The sequence below is a fragment of the Octopus bimaculoides genome, chromosome 16 (genome assembly GCF_046866305.1).
Source record: "Octopus bimaculoides isolate indiv1 chromosome 16, ASM4686630v1, whole genome shotgun sequence".
Lineage (NCBI taxonomy): Eukaryota > Metazoa > Mollusca > Cephalopoda > Octopoda > Octopodidae > Octopus > Octopus bimaculoides.
Window position 1 is genome coordinate 46247487 of NC_142943.1, and position 15594 is coordinate 46263080.

The window sequence follows — 15594 nt, forward strand, 5'->3', positions numbered from 1 at the left end:
TCATTTACTAAAGAAGCAGGTCAAAACAGGTCAGGGAAATGTTGCCTGTGGTTCACTGGCATTTTATCTGAAGATTTAATACCAATAGGATATGAGATTCTTAAAGGTTTTAGATAAAAGCCCATTGGTATTATATTTCCACTGAGGTATGAAGTCATTGCTGTCAAGAGTGTTGGATGTTGACAGAGATGGACAGAAGTGAGAGGACACAAAGCATTCATCATCATCATCATCATCATCGTTTAATGTCCGCTGGTTCTTAGAATTAGTTCTTAGTAGAACATGTCAATTCTAACAGCTGCAATCAACAAGTTAGATCAATGGTCCTCAAACAGGATCCACAGCATCATGGCACATTGCAGATTTTAAAAATACACTTGAAGGCTTTAGAAAATCTATATTCTTGCAAGTCTGGAAAGGAAATGGGAAGTTCAAGTGGAGAAAGAATCAATAAAGCTGTTTGGTATTTATGATTTTGTTATGATTGACCTTCCCAGACTTGGGACCCTGTGTCTAACTTCACCCTTCACTTGGGCTTCCAAACAAAAAAACAAAAAAAAAAAAGGGGGGGGGGGGGGGTAATATACAGCTCAAGAGTAACAATTGCAGGCAGACTAATGGACAAAATTTGTAGCATCTTATTTTTCTACATACGTTTTGCTCATCATCACTTTACCAGTAGTCTGGCAGAGATGATGTTTAACCAATTCCTGCTATAGTGAGAATACAGCATGACAGGGTTAATAAAAAAACCTAAACAATATTTACAATTATTCTGTGCTGATGGAGGGGAAATAACCCGGAAATCGCAATACACAGATATTGTTTTGAGCTGAGTGGGGGTGCTAGATTCCCTTGTTCGAAAATATAAGGACACAGATTGTGTTGTATAGCCAGCTGGAGACGATGTCTCCTGGGGCTAAATTACAGCAACATTCGTCCTAAACCAGGACTGCCATGTTATGTTGGCAAATAATCTTTACTCAATATTTTTCTACATTCTTTTTCTAATTTTCAATTTTAAAACATTTTCTTCAAAAATTTTTATGTGAAAAACCCAATATGTTTTTTAATCTGATCTCCAGTGACGGAGAGTAATTAGAATGTCAGACAGAATGTTTCATATTAGTTTCAATTCCCTACATTCTGAGTACAAATTCCACCCAAACCAACTTTGTTTTATCTTTTGGGTTTCAGAATAAAGTTACAATCCAATGTGATGGATTGATGGAACTACAAGAATATCAGAGTGTCTTGCAGCATTTGGTCTCACTCTTTTTAAACCATGAGTTCAAACCCATCACTCAGCTTAATGCCACCATCTGGCAGTCCATTCTGCTGCAAGTATTCCAGTTTGTAGACATCTTTCTCCCTACCACCAGAGTCTGCAGCCTGTACTGGACCATACAGACACTGCCTTCCCTCTTGACTGAAAGATTTAAAAAACAAAAAAAGGTTGCAATCAGCTGATGCAGTATGATGACACATCTAATCTATGGCAGACATGAATCAGATGTATCTGCTGCCAATATTTCTTTGTTATTTTTGACTCAGAAGTTGAACGGTGAATCTGTAGAAATGATGGAACTCAAGACCAATATAAAAAGAGCACACATCTTTACTCACGAAAGATTTAACCCTTTCATTACTGCATTTATTTTGAGGATGCTCTGTGTTTCTTTCGATTAATTTTAAATATAACAAAAGAATTCAGTAAAATAACAGTTATCATTCAGCTAGTGTTAGGAACATAAATTGTGACTAAGGTTTGGAGGAAGATTTTAATTCAGAACTTATGAAAACAAGAAATTTGTGTTCAGAGCCAGAGTTGGTTTCAGCCGGGTTGGTAACGAAAGGGTTAAAGAAAGAAGTGACAAAATATCTTAAGCTGTAAAGAAACCAGTCTATCACCCTACACAACCACCACAATACAAAATGCTAATATGGTAATTAAAACATTAATGAGCATACCTCCCAGTCTTCGTCTGAGAGACTAATAAAAGGCTTGTAGCCTGGATTTTGCTCCATCCATTCTCTAAAGTCTTTTTTCATCGGGGCTTCTTCCCCAGATAGAATAATCCCATCTTTCTCATGTACCATGGTGATGCGCTCAGCTAAATGGCATTGTAAAAAAAAAAGAAAAACAGGTGTTATACATCAACGATATAGAAGCACAGTTTTTTCACATTAAATACAAATCAATTTTGGTATCTATTCCGTCAGTATTTTCATTACCATGTGTGTATTCTTTTATTTGTTGCAGTCATTTAACTGTGGCCATGTTGGAGCACTGCCTTTAGTTAAACAAATCGCCCCCAGATCTTATTCTTTGTAAGCCTAGTACTTATTCTATCCAACTCTTTTGCCAAGGCACTAAGTTACGGGGATGTAAACACACCAACATTGGTTGTCAAGCAATGATGGTGAGGGGGGACAAAAACAGACACATACACACATATATATATATATATATATATATATATATATATATATATATATATATATATATATATATATATATATATATATATATATATATATATATATATATATATATATTATATACATGATGTGAAAGTGCATGGCTCAGTGGTTAGAGTGTCGAGCTTACGATTGTGAGTTTGATTCCCGGACCAGGCTGCATGTTGTGTTCTTGAAGAAGACACTTTATTTCACATTGCTCCAGTTCACTCAGCTGTAGAAATGAGTTGCAACATCACTGGTGCCAAGCTGTATCAGCCCCTTTGCCTATCCCTTGGATAACATCAGAAGCCTTCCATATACAACTTTGCCCGGACTTGTGCCTCAGAGGGTAACTTTCTAGGTGCAATCCCATGGTCATTCATGACCGAAGGGGGTTTCCTCAATATACATGATGGGCTTCTTTCAGTTTCCGTCTACCAAATTTACTCACAAGGCTGTGGTTGGACCGTGGTTATAGTAGAAGACACTTGCCCAAGGTGCCATGCAGTGGGACTGAACCCGAGACCATGTGGTTGGTAAGCAAGCTACTTACCACACAGCCACTCCTATATAACATCCACTTTACCATGCCTCTGTGGATTGGACAGTTTACTGGGTCTAACTTTCTATGGTTGGATGCCTTTCCTATCATCGACACTTGCTTGTTCTCAAGCAAGACAATATTTCTCCATGGCCAGACATGTGTTTGCAACTTCATAGAATATTGGTAATGAATGACACTGCTTGTGTTATGCAATGTCAAGAGACACACAAACACACATATATGAAAGGATTCTATCAGTTTCCATCTACCAAATCTATTTACAACAGCAACTGGGTTGACCTGGAAGAAGACAGTTGTAAATGGTCTTTAACTGATAGAAACTGTACAGAAGTAGATAAAAGTGATTCCTTAAGTAGACTACTACTACTACTACTACTACTACTACTACTACTACTACTACTATTAGAAGCAGCAGCAGCAGTCTATCACAAGCAACTGCTTTTTCTTATTGCCTCTCAGGATCCTAAATATTCTGACAGATAGAGAACTGTCTGTCAGGGAGACAAGATACATAGATCAGGATGTATATATATATATAATATTATTAATGTTCTTTCTTACAAAATATATAGAACTGCTAAAAAGAAGTGCTCAGGTTGAACCTAAGACAAAAGATACAAATCCAGATATAAGCTCAAATTGGGCAACCATACATTAATAAATTAATAAATTCGACTTAAAATGTGATATGTAATAATATATGTATATGCATTTTAAGTCAAATTTATAAATATATGAGCATGGTTGCCCAATTTGAGCTTATACCTGAATTCATATATATATATAAATAAAAACAAATACAAACGAACACGTATTAACAGAGTATATAGGTGATACAGACACTCCCCATACACACATGCACTTACAAAAGACAGACACATTGACAGACACGCATGCGTAGACACATACAATAGGAATACAAAATACAAAATGGCTGATATTTAGCAAGGTGAGACACACATAAGAAGGAAGGAAACAAAGGACCACAGATGAGGTCACAGAAGTGTGACGAAAGAACTCTGGCCGAAATAAGATTAAGATTAATGTAATATAAAGCTGAAGCAAATTAACACCAAATATACAGTGCATGTGTTTTTATTGGCTAAACTGGCAATATGACCATCCCCAAGTACAACAACATATATATATATATATATATATATACATATACACTCTTTAACTCTTGTTTGAATAATAGTTGGATGATCATTACATAACCTACTAAAAAAGTTGGCAAGTGTAAATGAAAATTATTCCATATATATCACAATTATTTCTGTGCGTGTATATTTTACAAACACACACACACTCATGTACGAAGGTGAGTCAAAAAGTAATGCCATTTTGTTTAGGACAGGTATAATTACCAACACAGGAACATGTATCATCCATCAAAATGAAGCTGGTCCTCTGTGGATCACATCCCTACTTCTCAACAGAGTCACCGTTTCTCTCAATAGCAATGTTCCATCTTCGAATGAGAGCATGTATCCCTGCCCCGTAAAATTCTGTTGACTGTTCTTTGAGCCACTTCTTCACTACTCACCAGATTTAGCGCCTTCAGACTATCATTTCTTCAGTGCCACGAAAGAGTGTTTGAGAGGTAACCATTATTCCAGGAAGTGAAAAGTGTAGTGAAGAAGTGGCTCAAAGAACAGTCAACAGAATTTTACGGGGCAGGGATACATGCTCTCATTCGAAGGTAGAACATTGCTATTGAGAGAAATGGTGGCTATGTTGAGAAGTAGGGATGTGATCCACAGAGGACCAGCTTCATTTTGATGTATGATACATGTTCCTGTGTTGGTAATTATACCTGTCCTAAACGAAATGGCATTAATTTTTGACTCACCCTCATATTTAAAGAAAGATTGTTGTGTGTGTGTGAATGTTACTCTATCGTAAAGTTCAGCTCTCACACTGGTCAATGAGAAAACTAGGTGAATGAAACAGAAAAATGAACTTCTTACTTGGATTTTCATTATTTTGCAGTGACAGGAGCTTATCGTTCATGATAGCCTCTAGAGTGTTCGCTATTTTCTCACTCTTACGTTTGCGACCCCTTTTCTTCTTCATGGTTGTCTGTTGAAGCTATGGAGCGAAACAGAATGAAAGAAATTAATATCAAAAGCAAGGTAGACATGCCTTGTTGATTAAAGGCAGCCATAGTTGTGAAATCAAGAAGTTTACTAAATTATCAAGTAGTTCTGTTTTCCAGTTCGTAGCAGCTTGACAAAGAGTCTTCTACCATAACCGCACATTCGCTGTTGCGTGAAAACCCTTTGCATTTACAATTTATGTATATATATATATATAGAGAGAGGGGGGGGTGAGGGAGAGTGGAAACCCATCGTGAGAGAAACAGCTGATGGGAGTGGAGCAATGTGAAAATGAAGTGTTTTGCTCAATGCACCACTCAATCTGGGAATCAAACCCACAATTGCTCGATCATGAGTGGGCAACATGCTTAGCCACTAGGCCACATGCCTTCACAAATGATATAAACATAGCCAAGTTAATGTAGGTCTACAAATTCTGAATGATTTTACTTCTCTTTTTTTTAAAGAAAACGTTTAGAATATTTTGAACCAATGGAAATTGTAGTTGTGATCCCTGTGCTGGTGGCACATAAAAAGCACCATCTGAATGTGGCCAATGCCAGCGCCGCCTTGACTGGCTCCTGTGCTGGTGGCACGTAAAAAGCACCTATCACACTCTCGGAGTGGTTGGCGTTAGGAAGGGCAACCAGCTGTAGAAACACTGCCAGGTCAGACTGGAGCCTGGTGCAGCCTCCTGGCTTCCCAGACCCCAGTTGAACCACCCAACACATGCCAGCATGGAAAACGGACATTAAACAATGATGATGAGGACGATGTTGGCAAGAGATCAATGGTCTTCATACACTGGACTTTTAATCTTTGAGTGTAAGATGCTCAGCCATCATGGTTTTGGGTTAATCATGATGAATCCTTTGAGATAAAGTTCAACATTACTGTCCATATTCTAAAAAGTGTGGGTTTATGCTGAAATTGTTGGACTTCTGGTACCTTAATCCATAGATTATGACCCAACCTTGAAGACTGAAACAGTTAAGATCACAAGTTTTAATTTTGTGGTTTTATAAAATGTTTATTTTTTTTCTTAATAAATGCTGTGAGAGAGAGAGAGAGAGAGAGAGAGAGAGAGAGAGAGAGAGAGAAAGAGAGAGAGACAGACAGAGAGAAAAAGTGTGTGTGTGTGTGTGTGTGCGTGCGTGTGTGTGTGTAACTTAGATAACTTAAGTATGTTTCGGCCAAAGATTGGTCCAGGTCACGTCTAGCTTAATACCGCCACCTGATAGGATTAGCTAAATCCTTTTTAAGTCAAGTTTTGTGGTATCATAGTCCATTAGAGTAGGGAGCTCTTGTTGTTCTATATGTGTGTGTATGAGTTCTATATAGATAAATAAATATGAGTTCTATATATGTGTATAGGGAGAGGAGTGACCTGTTTTGCCTGTTCCAAGTTCAAGAACAGATGAAGGCAGTCAACGTGTCCCCATGGTCTCCAGTTGTTCTCCCTCTGTCGCAGTTCCCTAGTTTGCCAGCTCTGGTCAACCCATCCAACCCATGCCAGCAGGGACAACAGACATTAAAATGATGATGAGAGAGGAGTGAGTGTATTGCATTGGGAGGATTTAGATTGTAGAGTTAGGGTCTGCCTGAAGAAGGAGAATGTGTCAATGAGTAAATGAGACAGAATCTGGCAGAAGCGTTAATATGCTGGGCGATAATGCTTAGCGGTATTTCATCTGCCGTTACGTTCTGAGTTCAAATTCCGCCAAGGTCAACTTTGCCTTTCATCCTTTTGGGGTCGATGTAATCCACTTAATCCCTTTGTCTGTCCTTGTTTGTCCCCTTTATGTTTAGCCCTCTGTGGGCAATAAAGAAATATGAGACAAAAATCAAGGAAACTAATCAATCAAGAAATCAATAATTTTATATTCAAAAATAAATTATCACTCACCAAACTTTGGTTTATAAATAATTCTTTTGCCATGGCCGCATCTTCTCCAAATTGGTTATACTGGGGCTGGTGGAGAAAAAAAAAAGAATTGTTAAAAATTAATTAATCACCATACTTTTACTTAAGCATGCTTCTGGTTAAGTCTGAAGAGTTTCAGCAGTGATGGTCACTAGCAGTTGTTTGCAACACACTTAAAATGAAAGAAATAGTTAAGTTTGTTGGACTTGAAAGCTAATACAAGCACTGCTGAGAATCTGTGCTGCTTTAACTTTCATATTCCTCCAAATGTGTTGCATCTTAACCTTGCATCTGTCACTCAAATCCTTGGATCACAGATAAGAGGTTAAGATGGAGGAACACTGAGCTGTTTATGTGCTTTTTCAATCTGCTTAAAGTAACAGCCAAATCTTCCTCAAATCACCTCCTACCATTTTAAACAAAGAAGACACATCAGATGATGTACTCCTAGAGACTCTTTGAAATGGTAGGACAGTTATGGCTAGAATGCCTTACTCAGTCATAGTTTTACCTAGCAATAAATAACCCAAACATGGTACTGGATTAACAAACAACATGGACAAAAACTTCTGTAAGAGACAACAATATACATGGTGCAAGCAATAAAAATGGTAGATTGCGACAAATGATGTAGCTTTATGGTTGAGTGAATTTATTCATTGGTCGACAAGTGAAAATAGCTTTGTGTTTTAGACACCAGCCATTAAAGACATGCAAAGCTCTCAGCTCACAGAAACCAAAATAATACAAGATCATACCAAAGATGCTGCCAGATTCATTGGTTCTGTTAAACTGTCATTATCACTTGAAAAGGCACAGTGGTTCGTCTGGGGGAATGTAGGGAGTGAAGATGGTACTGGTGCTGATGTTGGCATTGGCACTGGAGGTAGTGAAGGAGCTGAAACAAGAAAGCAAATATGGAGGTTTAAAATCTAAATTTAAATTTTGGGTAACAATCTGGAAGAACTGAGCCAAACGTTGCTTCCTGGCAATATTGCCACTGACATTAAAGTGGGGAGCTGGCAGAATCGTTAGCATGCTGGGCAAAATGCTTAGCAGCATTTCATCCGTCTTCACGTTCTGAGTTCAATTCTGCCCAAGTCAACTTTGCCTTTCAGGGTCAATAAAATAAGTACCAGTTGAACAGTGGGGGTTGATCTAACCGATTTACCCCCATCCTCCAAAATTGCTGGCCTTGTGCCAAAATTTGAAATCAATACTGCCACCGACCCAAGTGAAATTTAATTTGAAACCTGATTAACCATTTCATGACCATATTTTTAATGAAATACATTGCTTACGTCTTAATTGACTGTGAAAAAAAAAAAAAATTGGGAAGGAATTAATAAAATAAGTGTTTATTAATAGCATGTTTAGAACATTGCTTAACAAGAGATCCTTTTCTAAAGCATTGATAGGAGATTTTTTAATTTCAAAATCAACAACTGTGTGATGGATTCAATGCAAATGGTATAAAAACGGTAAAGAAGGTATCACTTCGTTAAGAAGGGCATCCAGCTGTAGAAACATTACCAGATCAGATTGGAGCCTGATGCAGCCTCTGGCTCTCCAGACCTCAGTCAAACCATCCAACCCATGCCAGCATGGAAAACGGACGTTAAATGATGACGATGATGATGATGATGCATCACTATAATTGAATTATATTCCTCATGTGATTCTTCAGCTGTAAAATACCAAAAACTGCCAGCCATATGCATTCTGCACCTGGCAAAGTATACCTCAAAATGTCCGGCTGCCTTCAATCTTGAAGCTTTCACTCTTTCAACTTACACCTAGCAATAAGTCGAGTGTAAATGTGCTTTTACCATTCATGTTGTTCTGCTACAGACCAATACAGGAACGGTGATTACAGGTAAATGCCATTATTATACTGAAGGACAACAGAAAGAGAATGACATTAAAAATATCTTACCGTTGTCCATTTGAAACTCTTCTTTTTTACGGCAAAATTTATTCTTACTGATTTTCACTTTCATACCTTCAACCTTTAGGAGTAAAAACAAAATAACATTTTTTAATAATAATAATAAATGGTTTAAATGAATCAAATGAATTTTACATTAATGTTATTTTAAATAAATCTTGATTGCAAGGGTTGTAAAATAGAGTGAAGACCAAGACGAGTAGAGTCTATCACTTGACTTGCACTCTTACTTGTATTTGTTTCACTTCACTTAAATCATCATCAGACACCACAAGAAACGTATGCCCCACCACAATTCCCAGTTTCCTCTACACTCTAGTTGATAAAACTCTCTCTCTCTCTCTCTGATTAGAACAATCAAAAGTTAAAATCTTTCAGTTTCCCTATTTTAGATAACTATTCCTCACCCCTAAACCCCTTGAGAGAAATGGTTGCAATCATTAATGAAGGAGGAAAAGGAAGAGTGAGAAATTTTACCTCAGAAGTGTACTCAACAACAGGCTTCACTGGTTTGAGGCTATCCATGAAAGATAGTTCCGGTTCAAGATCGGAGATTTCAGGCTTGGGAGACAATCTGCTGACTGGAGGGTTGATATGAGAATCAGTGGTCTGGGGCAAGAACGGCTGCTTCCTTATCACCGGCCACTCACCATTTTCAATGGCGTAGCAGATCTGTTGAAGACGGCCAACTAAAACTTTGTCCTGGAGAAGGAAGAACAAATCAAAAAGGAGTAAGAAACAATATAAAGTTTGATCCCAAATTGAGTATTCATTAAAAAACAGAAAATGGAAACAAATTTCACTAATCCTACCTTGGGCCAGATGGCACTGACTCCTTGAAGTTGTTTACCAACATAATCCAGGTCCATATCCAGATAATCATTAGGATTAACAGATGAACTCTAGCAAAAAGAAACAAAATTTTTTTTTTTTAAATTATAAGAATCAAGTTTCAAAGTATGGTGTAATGCATGAAAATGTTTGGAAAACCTGGAAGACCTGGAATGGTTGACTGCATTCTTTGTTGGGTTTGAAAGATATAAAACCTCTAAGTACCACTTGCATCAGGATTCTACTCACTTCCAGCAGAAATGTTAAATAGTTTTATGTTCTTGTACAACAAAACAGTGAGTGTGTGTGTGTGTGTGCGTACATGTGCATATCTTGCCCATTCGGTAGAGCAATACCAACATACAATAATAATGGGGTTATTAGAACTAAACTAATCAAGACTCATTTTTTTTTCAACAATACTATTCAAAAGAAACAATTTTAGATTCAAATATTAGAAGCAGCCACCACAAAATAAAGAACAGAATACAATTCTATATTAAAGAGATGAAGAATTATGTACATTATTTACATTTGACGGATATTTGTCCTCATCTTGTTTGTTGTTTCAGCTGATATACCCCCCAGCCTTCATCAGGTGTCTTGGGAAAATTTCGAACCTGGGTTCTCATTCCTAAGGTACTTTTCGATATTATTATTATCCAGGTCACTGCTTGGAATCGAACTCAGAATCTTGGGGTTAGTAGCCTGCTTTCTTAATCACTACGCCATATGCCCCACCTGATGAAGGCTGGAGAGTATATCAGCCGAAACATTGTGTTAACAACAAACAAGATGAGAACAAATATTCGTCTAATGTAAAAATTGTAAAGAACAGAATGCTTTTAAAAATGATTTCATTTCATCAAGAATACACGATGTCCAAGAGCATAATCAGTGAATTTCAACATAAAGGTAAGGTTGAGTTAAAAACTATAAAATTCTGTAGAATTATATTTGTATTTATTGGTAAAACAGCCTTTATTGCCCTCAAAGCCAGGGGGAAAAAATAACAACTTATAAATAAAATGATGGACTTACATGTGACATTGAATCTTTGTTAATTCCAAGCATGGCATGGGCACTGTTGCTGGTTTCGTCTTTGATGCTAAACCGTTTGTCAACACTCAATTCATCGTCATCATCGTCTTCATCATTAATCCCTGCATCTTCTTCCTCTTCTTCCTCCTCCTCATCATCGTCTTCCTTCTTCAAAACCGTTTTGTTATCTGCATCTCTAGTGTCTGAATCACTGTCTGTCTTTCGAAAGCCAAGAATAGACTTCTTGGAATCGAAACCGTCTTCAGGTTCAGTTTTCACAAAATCTGCCTTTGTCTCACAAGGTAACTTCTCCGTCTTGATATCTGCTTGAGATAATGATGATGATGATGTCTTTAGGTCATGGTCAGCTCCTAATGAAGGTGATAATGAAGACATGACAGTGGTGGTGGTGGTGCTAGTGGAGTTGGTTGGTGCTGAAACCAATGGACTGGTTTTATCTTTGTCAGTATCTTTCACCTCACCCACACCACTATCATCATCATCATCGTCATCATCCTCACCACCACCTGCAAAGCTGTGACCATTACTGTCACCATCATTAACATCCATTTTGCAAGGCACATCACCTCTTGGCAAAGGAGGCTCCTTTTTGATCGATAGGTTGCTTTCTTCCCCGGTGTCCATCCTGTCATCATTGCTGTCGGGTGACAGTGGCTTGTTTGATATTCCTTTCATGTATTTTACATCTTCTCCAAAGTAACGAAGTTTACCAACAAACTGACTGTCTTTTGAATCAGAATCATATTCTCTGAGGGGGTCATCTGGAAAGACAAAAATAAAAGCAAATAAACAAACAGGCATAATTATGCACACACACACACATATATTTTTCTTTTATGGCTTAGAAGAGGAAGAGTAATAGCCACAACCATTTCTGAGAGTGGTGGGAAGAAGGAATAAGACCTGGCCTGAATGTTTGCAGCAGACATTTAAAACTGCTCCTGGGCCATATGATGGATTTACTTGGTTTAAGCTACTAAGTATTAATCATCATCATCATCCATCATTTTAAATCCGGTTTTGCCCCTGTCAATGGTGATGGCTGGATCTACCTCGATGCCATAGCAACCAGCCTCACACCATTTCGCCATCTTGCCTGGTTTTGGGTGTTCTCTCTTCCCAATCTCCTCCTCCACCTGTTCCCTCCACATTTTCCTCGGTCTACCTTACTTTTGTAGTCCATCTACATCAAACCCAAGCACCTTCCTCAGAACATGCTCCTCATCCCTTCTCAACACATGCCCATACCACCACACTCCATTCACCCATGCCAGCCGTTCCACATAGTTATGGTGAGTGAGCTTCTTGGTGTATCAGTGTGTGGCTTGTGCACATGTGCATCCAACATGTTGTTCAGAAAGGAATCACTCCCTGGCCAAGAAACAAGTGAGTGTTGGCAACAGGAAGATCAACCAACAGTACAAAATCTACCCCCACCCATTAAAGCGTGGAAAAGTAAATGCTAAAACGATGTTGAATTCTATCCCTTACACTCTACCGTCAGAATAATGTTACAGCTGCTGCTATAGGCACCACAAGACTGGTCAGTGTTTTTCAATAATACTGAATGTCCAACTGACCCCTGCACTAAATACTGTCTGTCGCTAATCATGTAAGCATTTGTGAGGCTTATAAGAAAACTGAACAATCCAGGTATTTAATATCCATGAAGAAATCTAGTGAAATTTAGAGCACATTTGATATAAAGGAACTTGATAACAGTTCCAGAAATTTGCTATTCACTAAAATCATTAATAAACAAATAACAAAAATAAGTTCATAAAAATATAATGAAAAAAAAAAAATGAAAACTGAGAAGGAATTACTCACAGTTGTAATGTTTATAGAAGGAGGGAAGTGCTGCTGGATCAATCTTGTTCTGTAACTGTATATGGAAACTAAATGATGGGTCTGGAAGAATGTTGAGATCAGTACGAGACACACCATGTCTGTTGATGTCAAGGGGGAAGAAAATAGCAGTCAAAAAATGTACACTCAAAATAGAAATAACAGAAAAATACAAAAAAGGGGGAAAAAAATTTTAAAAAAAGAAAAAGGTAAAGCAAACTAAAAATGTCCCTTAATCCACTGGATTATAAAGGGACCACTGAAGATTTTGTCTTCATTTAGATTGTAATTATTGAGTCAAAAACTCAGACAAGAATCAAGTACAAAGGCTTCAACCAGGAATCAAAACTTGGTCCAGGATTCAACTTCCTGGAATTTTACCAACACTATGGAATACAATAAAAGACAGTTATGGCTATCAATCGTGTCTGAATACAGAGATAACTTCATATGAATAAAAATGCAACAACTGTATTTTGCTTTTAAACATTTTTGCATGAATAATACTTAGAGTTGCAAATGGTAAAAACGGTGAAACAAATGAAACAAAGAAAGACAACACCTCTTGTATTTACAGAGGAACCAAAACCATTTCAAGAACATTTTAGAAATTGTGTTTCTTTGTTTTAAAGTGAAAACAAGTGACGAATGTGAAATCTCAGCATGTTGAGCCGAAGAAATTGAGAAGCTAATTGACAGCATAAAGTGGTGAGATGTTGCACTGAAACAGGCTGACTCAAGCCATGACAGTATGGAAGCTATGGGGAAGTAAACAGGATGATCACACACATGATGATGATAATGATATACAAAGAGATGTAGAGGGAGGTGAGGCTTCTCTTTGTTGATACTCAAGAGTTTTGCATTCGTGATTTGTAGTGTGTGCGTGCATGCATGCATATATAATGTAATTAAAAGAAAAAAGCTGTAAAATTGCACTTACTTAGCAGCTGCCAATACGAGTTCCTTGTCATGTTTCCCACTCTGCCACCACGTCGGTAGATCATAGGACATCTGACACAAGTTGATACGTGCTTCAAACAGGGGATGGGTTAGAGTCTCCTCCCGGATTTTCCTGAGCAGATTTATTCTAGATAAGCAACGGCTTGCCCTCTCACCTGTAATTGGTTCAACGCAAGCGTTCATGTTGTGAGACAACCAGCTAACTGGAAGTGGGGGAGAGAAAAACAGGATGCTATCATATTTACACACAAAATTTTATTGGAAATGTGAAGGAGTGCTGCAAGGCGTTCAAGGTGTTCCTTTGGTATGTCTAAGCGGTCTCAGGTCTTCTACACATTAACATGAGCTTCTTTTTTCTAAACTCATGCTAATAGATATTTCATCCATTTTTACATTTAAAAAAAAAAAAAAGGTGAGGGGGGGGGGGTTAGCTCCGGGTACATTCTGATCGAACTTACTATTGATCAAAGGTATTCCAGTTTTGTTTTAGGATGGTGGGTTGTATTTTAGGAAGATTTGGTTGCTATTTCTAGCAGGCAAGTCTACATAGGAGATGTGGGGAGCTCATAAAGCCAGTGCGTAGTAGTGACCCTTGTCATGTGAAAATAAATGAGAGATGAATCTTGCACTGGATAAAACGACCAGTTCATTATAGACATTAATCGTAGCACCTTGGGTACCTGTTTACCAATAATTAATCATAGAGAAATTAGGGTATGGGTTTCTTAGTGCTTCACACTAAAGAAAATGTGCATATGGAATATTTTGGACACTGCTTTTAACAGGTACCAAACTTACTGTTTGTTCTTAGTTACTGCAGGGATAAATAACTGGAATGTGTTGTAGCAGCCTGTCAGAGCAGAAGGGATAGGTTTGAAGGGAGATATAAAAAAATTATGTTGTTCAGTTGTAGATTAGCTCTGATGGAGCAAACCTGTAATCCAAACATGATCATTTCATCATTTTTGGAATATCTTGCACTACATTATCCAATACCTCCTTCCTCATCTAAGGTTTAATTTAAGGAACATTCAACTGCCATTTCTAGAAGAGCAAGCAACTATGTAGAGACCTTGTCGCAGACTTAAATTTAATATATATTTCATTCTAACTTCATTCTTTTTGAGAGAGTGCAGTGCTCCAAAATTTAAAACTTTAAAACACACAATCCTATTTTTAAAATGGGAAGACATTTGTCAACAGTTATCCTGGTATTACATTAATGAGAGCGGGAGGTCAGGGTGTAGAAAAAAAAAATGCATTATTGCCAACGGAGATAATAGGTGTTAAAAGAATTTTCATAACAGCTATAGCTCTAACCAATATTCATTCCATCGGTAGAGTTCCACATACATATCATGGGGAGAAGAGTATTTCAGAGACTCACCTTCTTCTTTCTCCTTTTGGCATGCCTGCTGGCACATCTCATAAAATGCTTCAAAGTATTCACTTAATGTTTCATCATATTTCTTATCAAGTCGGGCCAAAGCACGGAATCGGTCCCATTTATAGGTCTTTGTACCAGGGTACATCTCGATCCCAAAAGAAGACACTGTCTTGTAAAAGTCTGCTTCTTCTCGGCGAGACCACCTGGGGTTAAAGCATAAAAGTCTGGGATTTTCAATCAATAGAGAGAGAAGAAGAGAGACAGACAGACAGACAGACAGAAGACAACAGAAATAAGTCCAAATTAATAATGCCAAAAATCGACAACGACATCAATTTGTAAATAGATGTTAATAGAGTAGGTCCTTTACCTTTGTTGAGATTCCCTTCTTCGGATTTCCCGTTCTTTATGAGCTGCTTCAGCACGTACACGCCGTTCAATCCGCTGTAAATATTAAAAAAAATAAAATAAAATACAAATAAATACCCAAAGTTCATTACTTAA

The 15594-nt window shown here is 37.6% G+C and overlaps 1 protein-coding gene across 8 annotated transcripts in view; it reads right to left on the reverse strand.

The window, feature by feature from the left end:
• Positions 1-15594, reverse strand: part of LOC106872482 (ATP-dependent chromatin remodeler CHD9) — a 128408-nt gene that overhangs the window by 21635 nt on the left and 91179 nt on the right. For 4 of the 8 annotated variants that reach the window (XM_089364630.1, XM_089364629.1, XM_089364632.1 and 1 more), the window contains 12 exons: positions 15461-15534; positions 15091-15293; positions 13684-13858; positions 12723-12841; positions 10872-11653; positions 9812-9901; positions 9477-9701; positions 8988-9060; positions 7810-7949; positions 7034-7099; positions 4999-5119; positions 1972-2114 (listed from right to left, as the gene is read on the reverse strand). In XM_089364630.1, coding sequence (XP_089220756.1) covers positions 1972-2114; positions 4999-5119; positions 7034-7099; positions 7810-7949; positions 8988-9060; positions 9477-9701; positions 9812-9901; positions 10872-11653; positions 12723-12841; positions 13684-13858; positions 15091-15293; positions 15461-15534 — 2211 coding nt within the window. Of the gene's footprint in view, positions 1-1971; positions 2115-4998; positions 5120-7033; positions 7100-7809; positions 7950-8987; positions 9061-9476; positions 9702-9811; positions 9902-10871; positions 11654-12722; positions 12842-13683; positions 13907-15090; positions 15294-15460; positions 15535-15594 lie in introns of all 8 variants that reach the window. The other 4 variants (XM_089364627.1, XM_089364625.1, XM_089364631.1 and 1 more) reach the window with 1 other exon arrangement.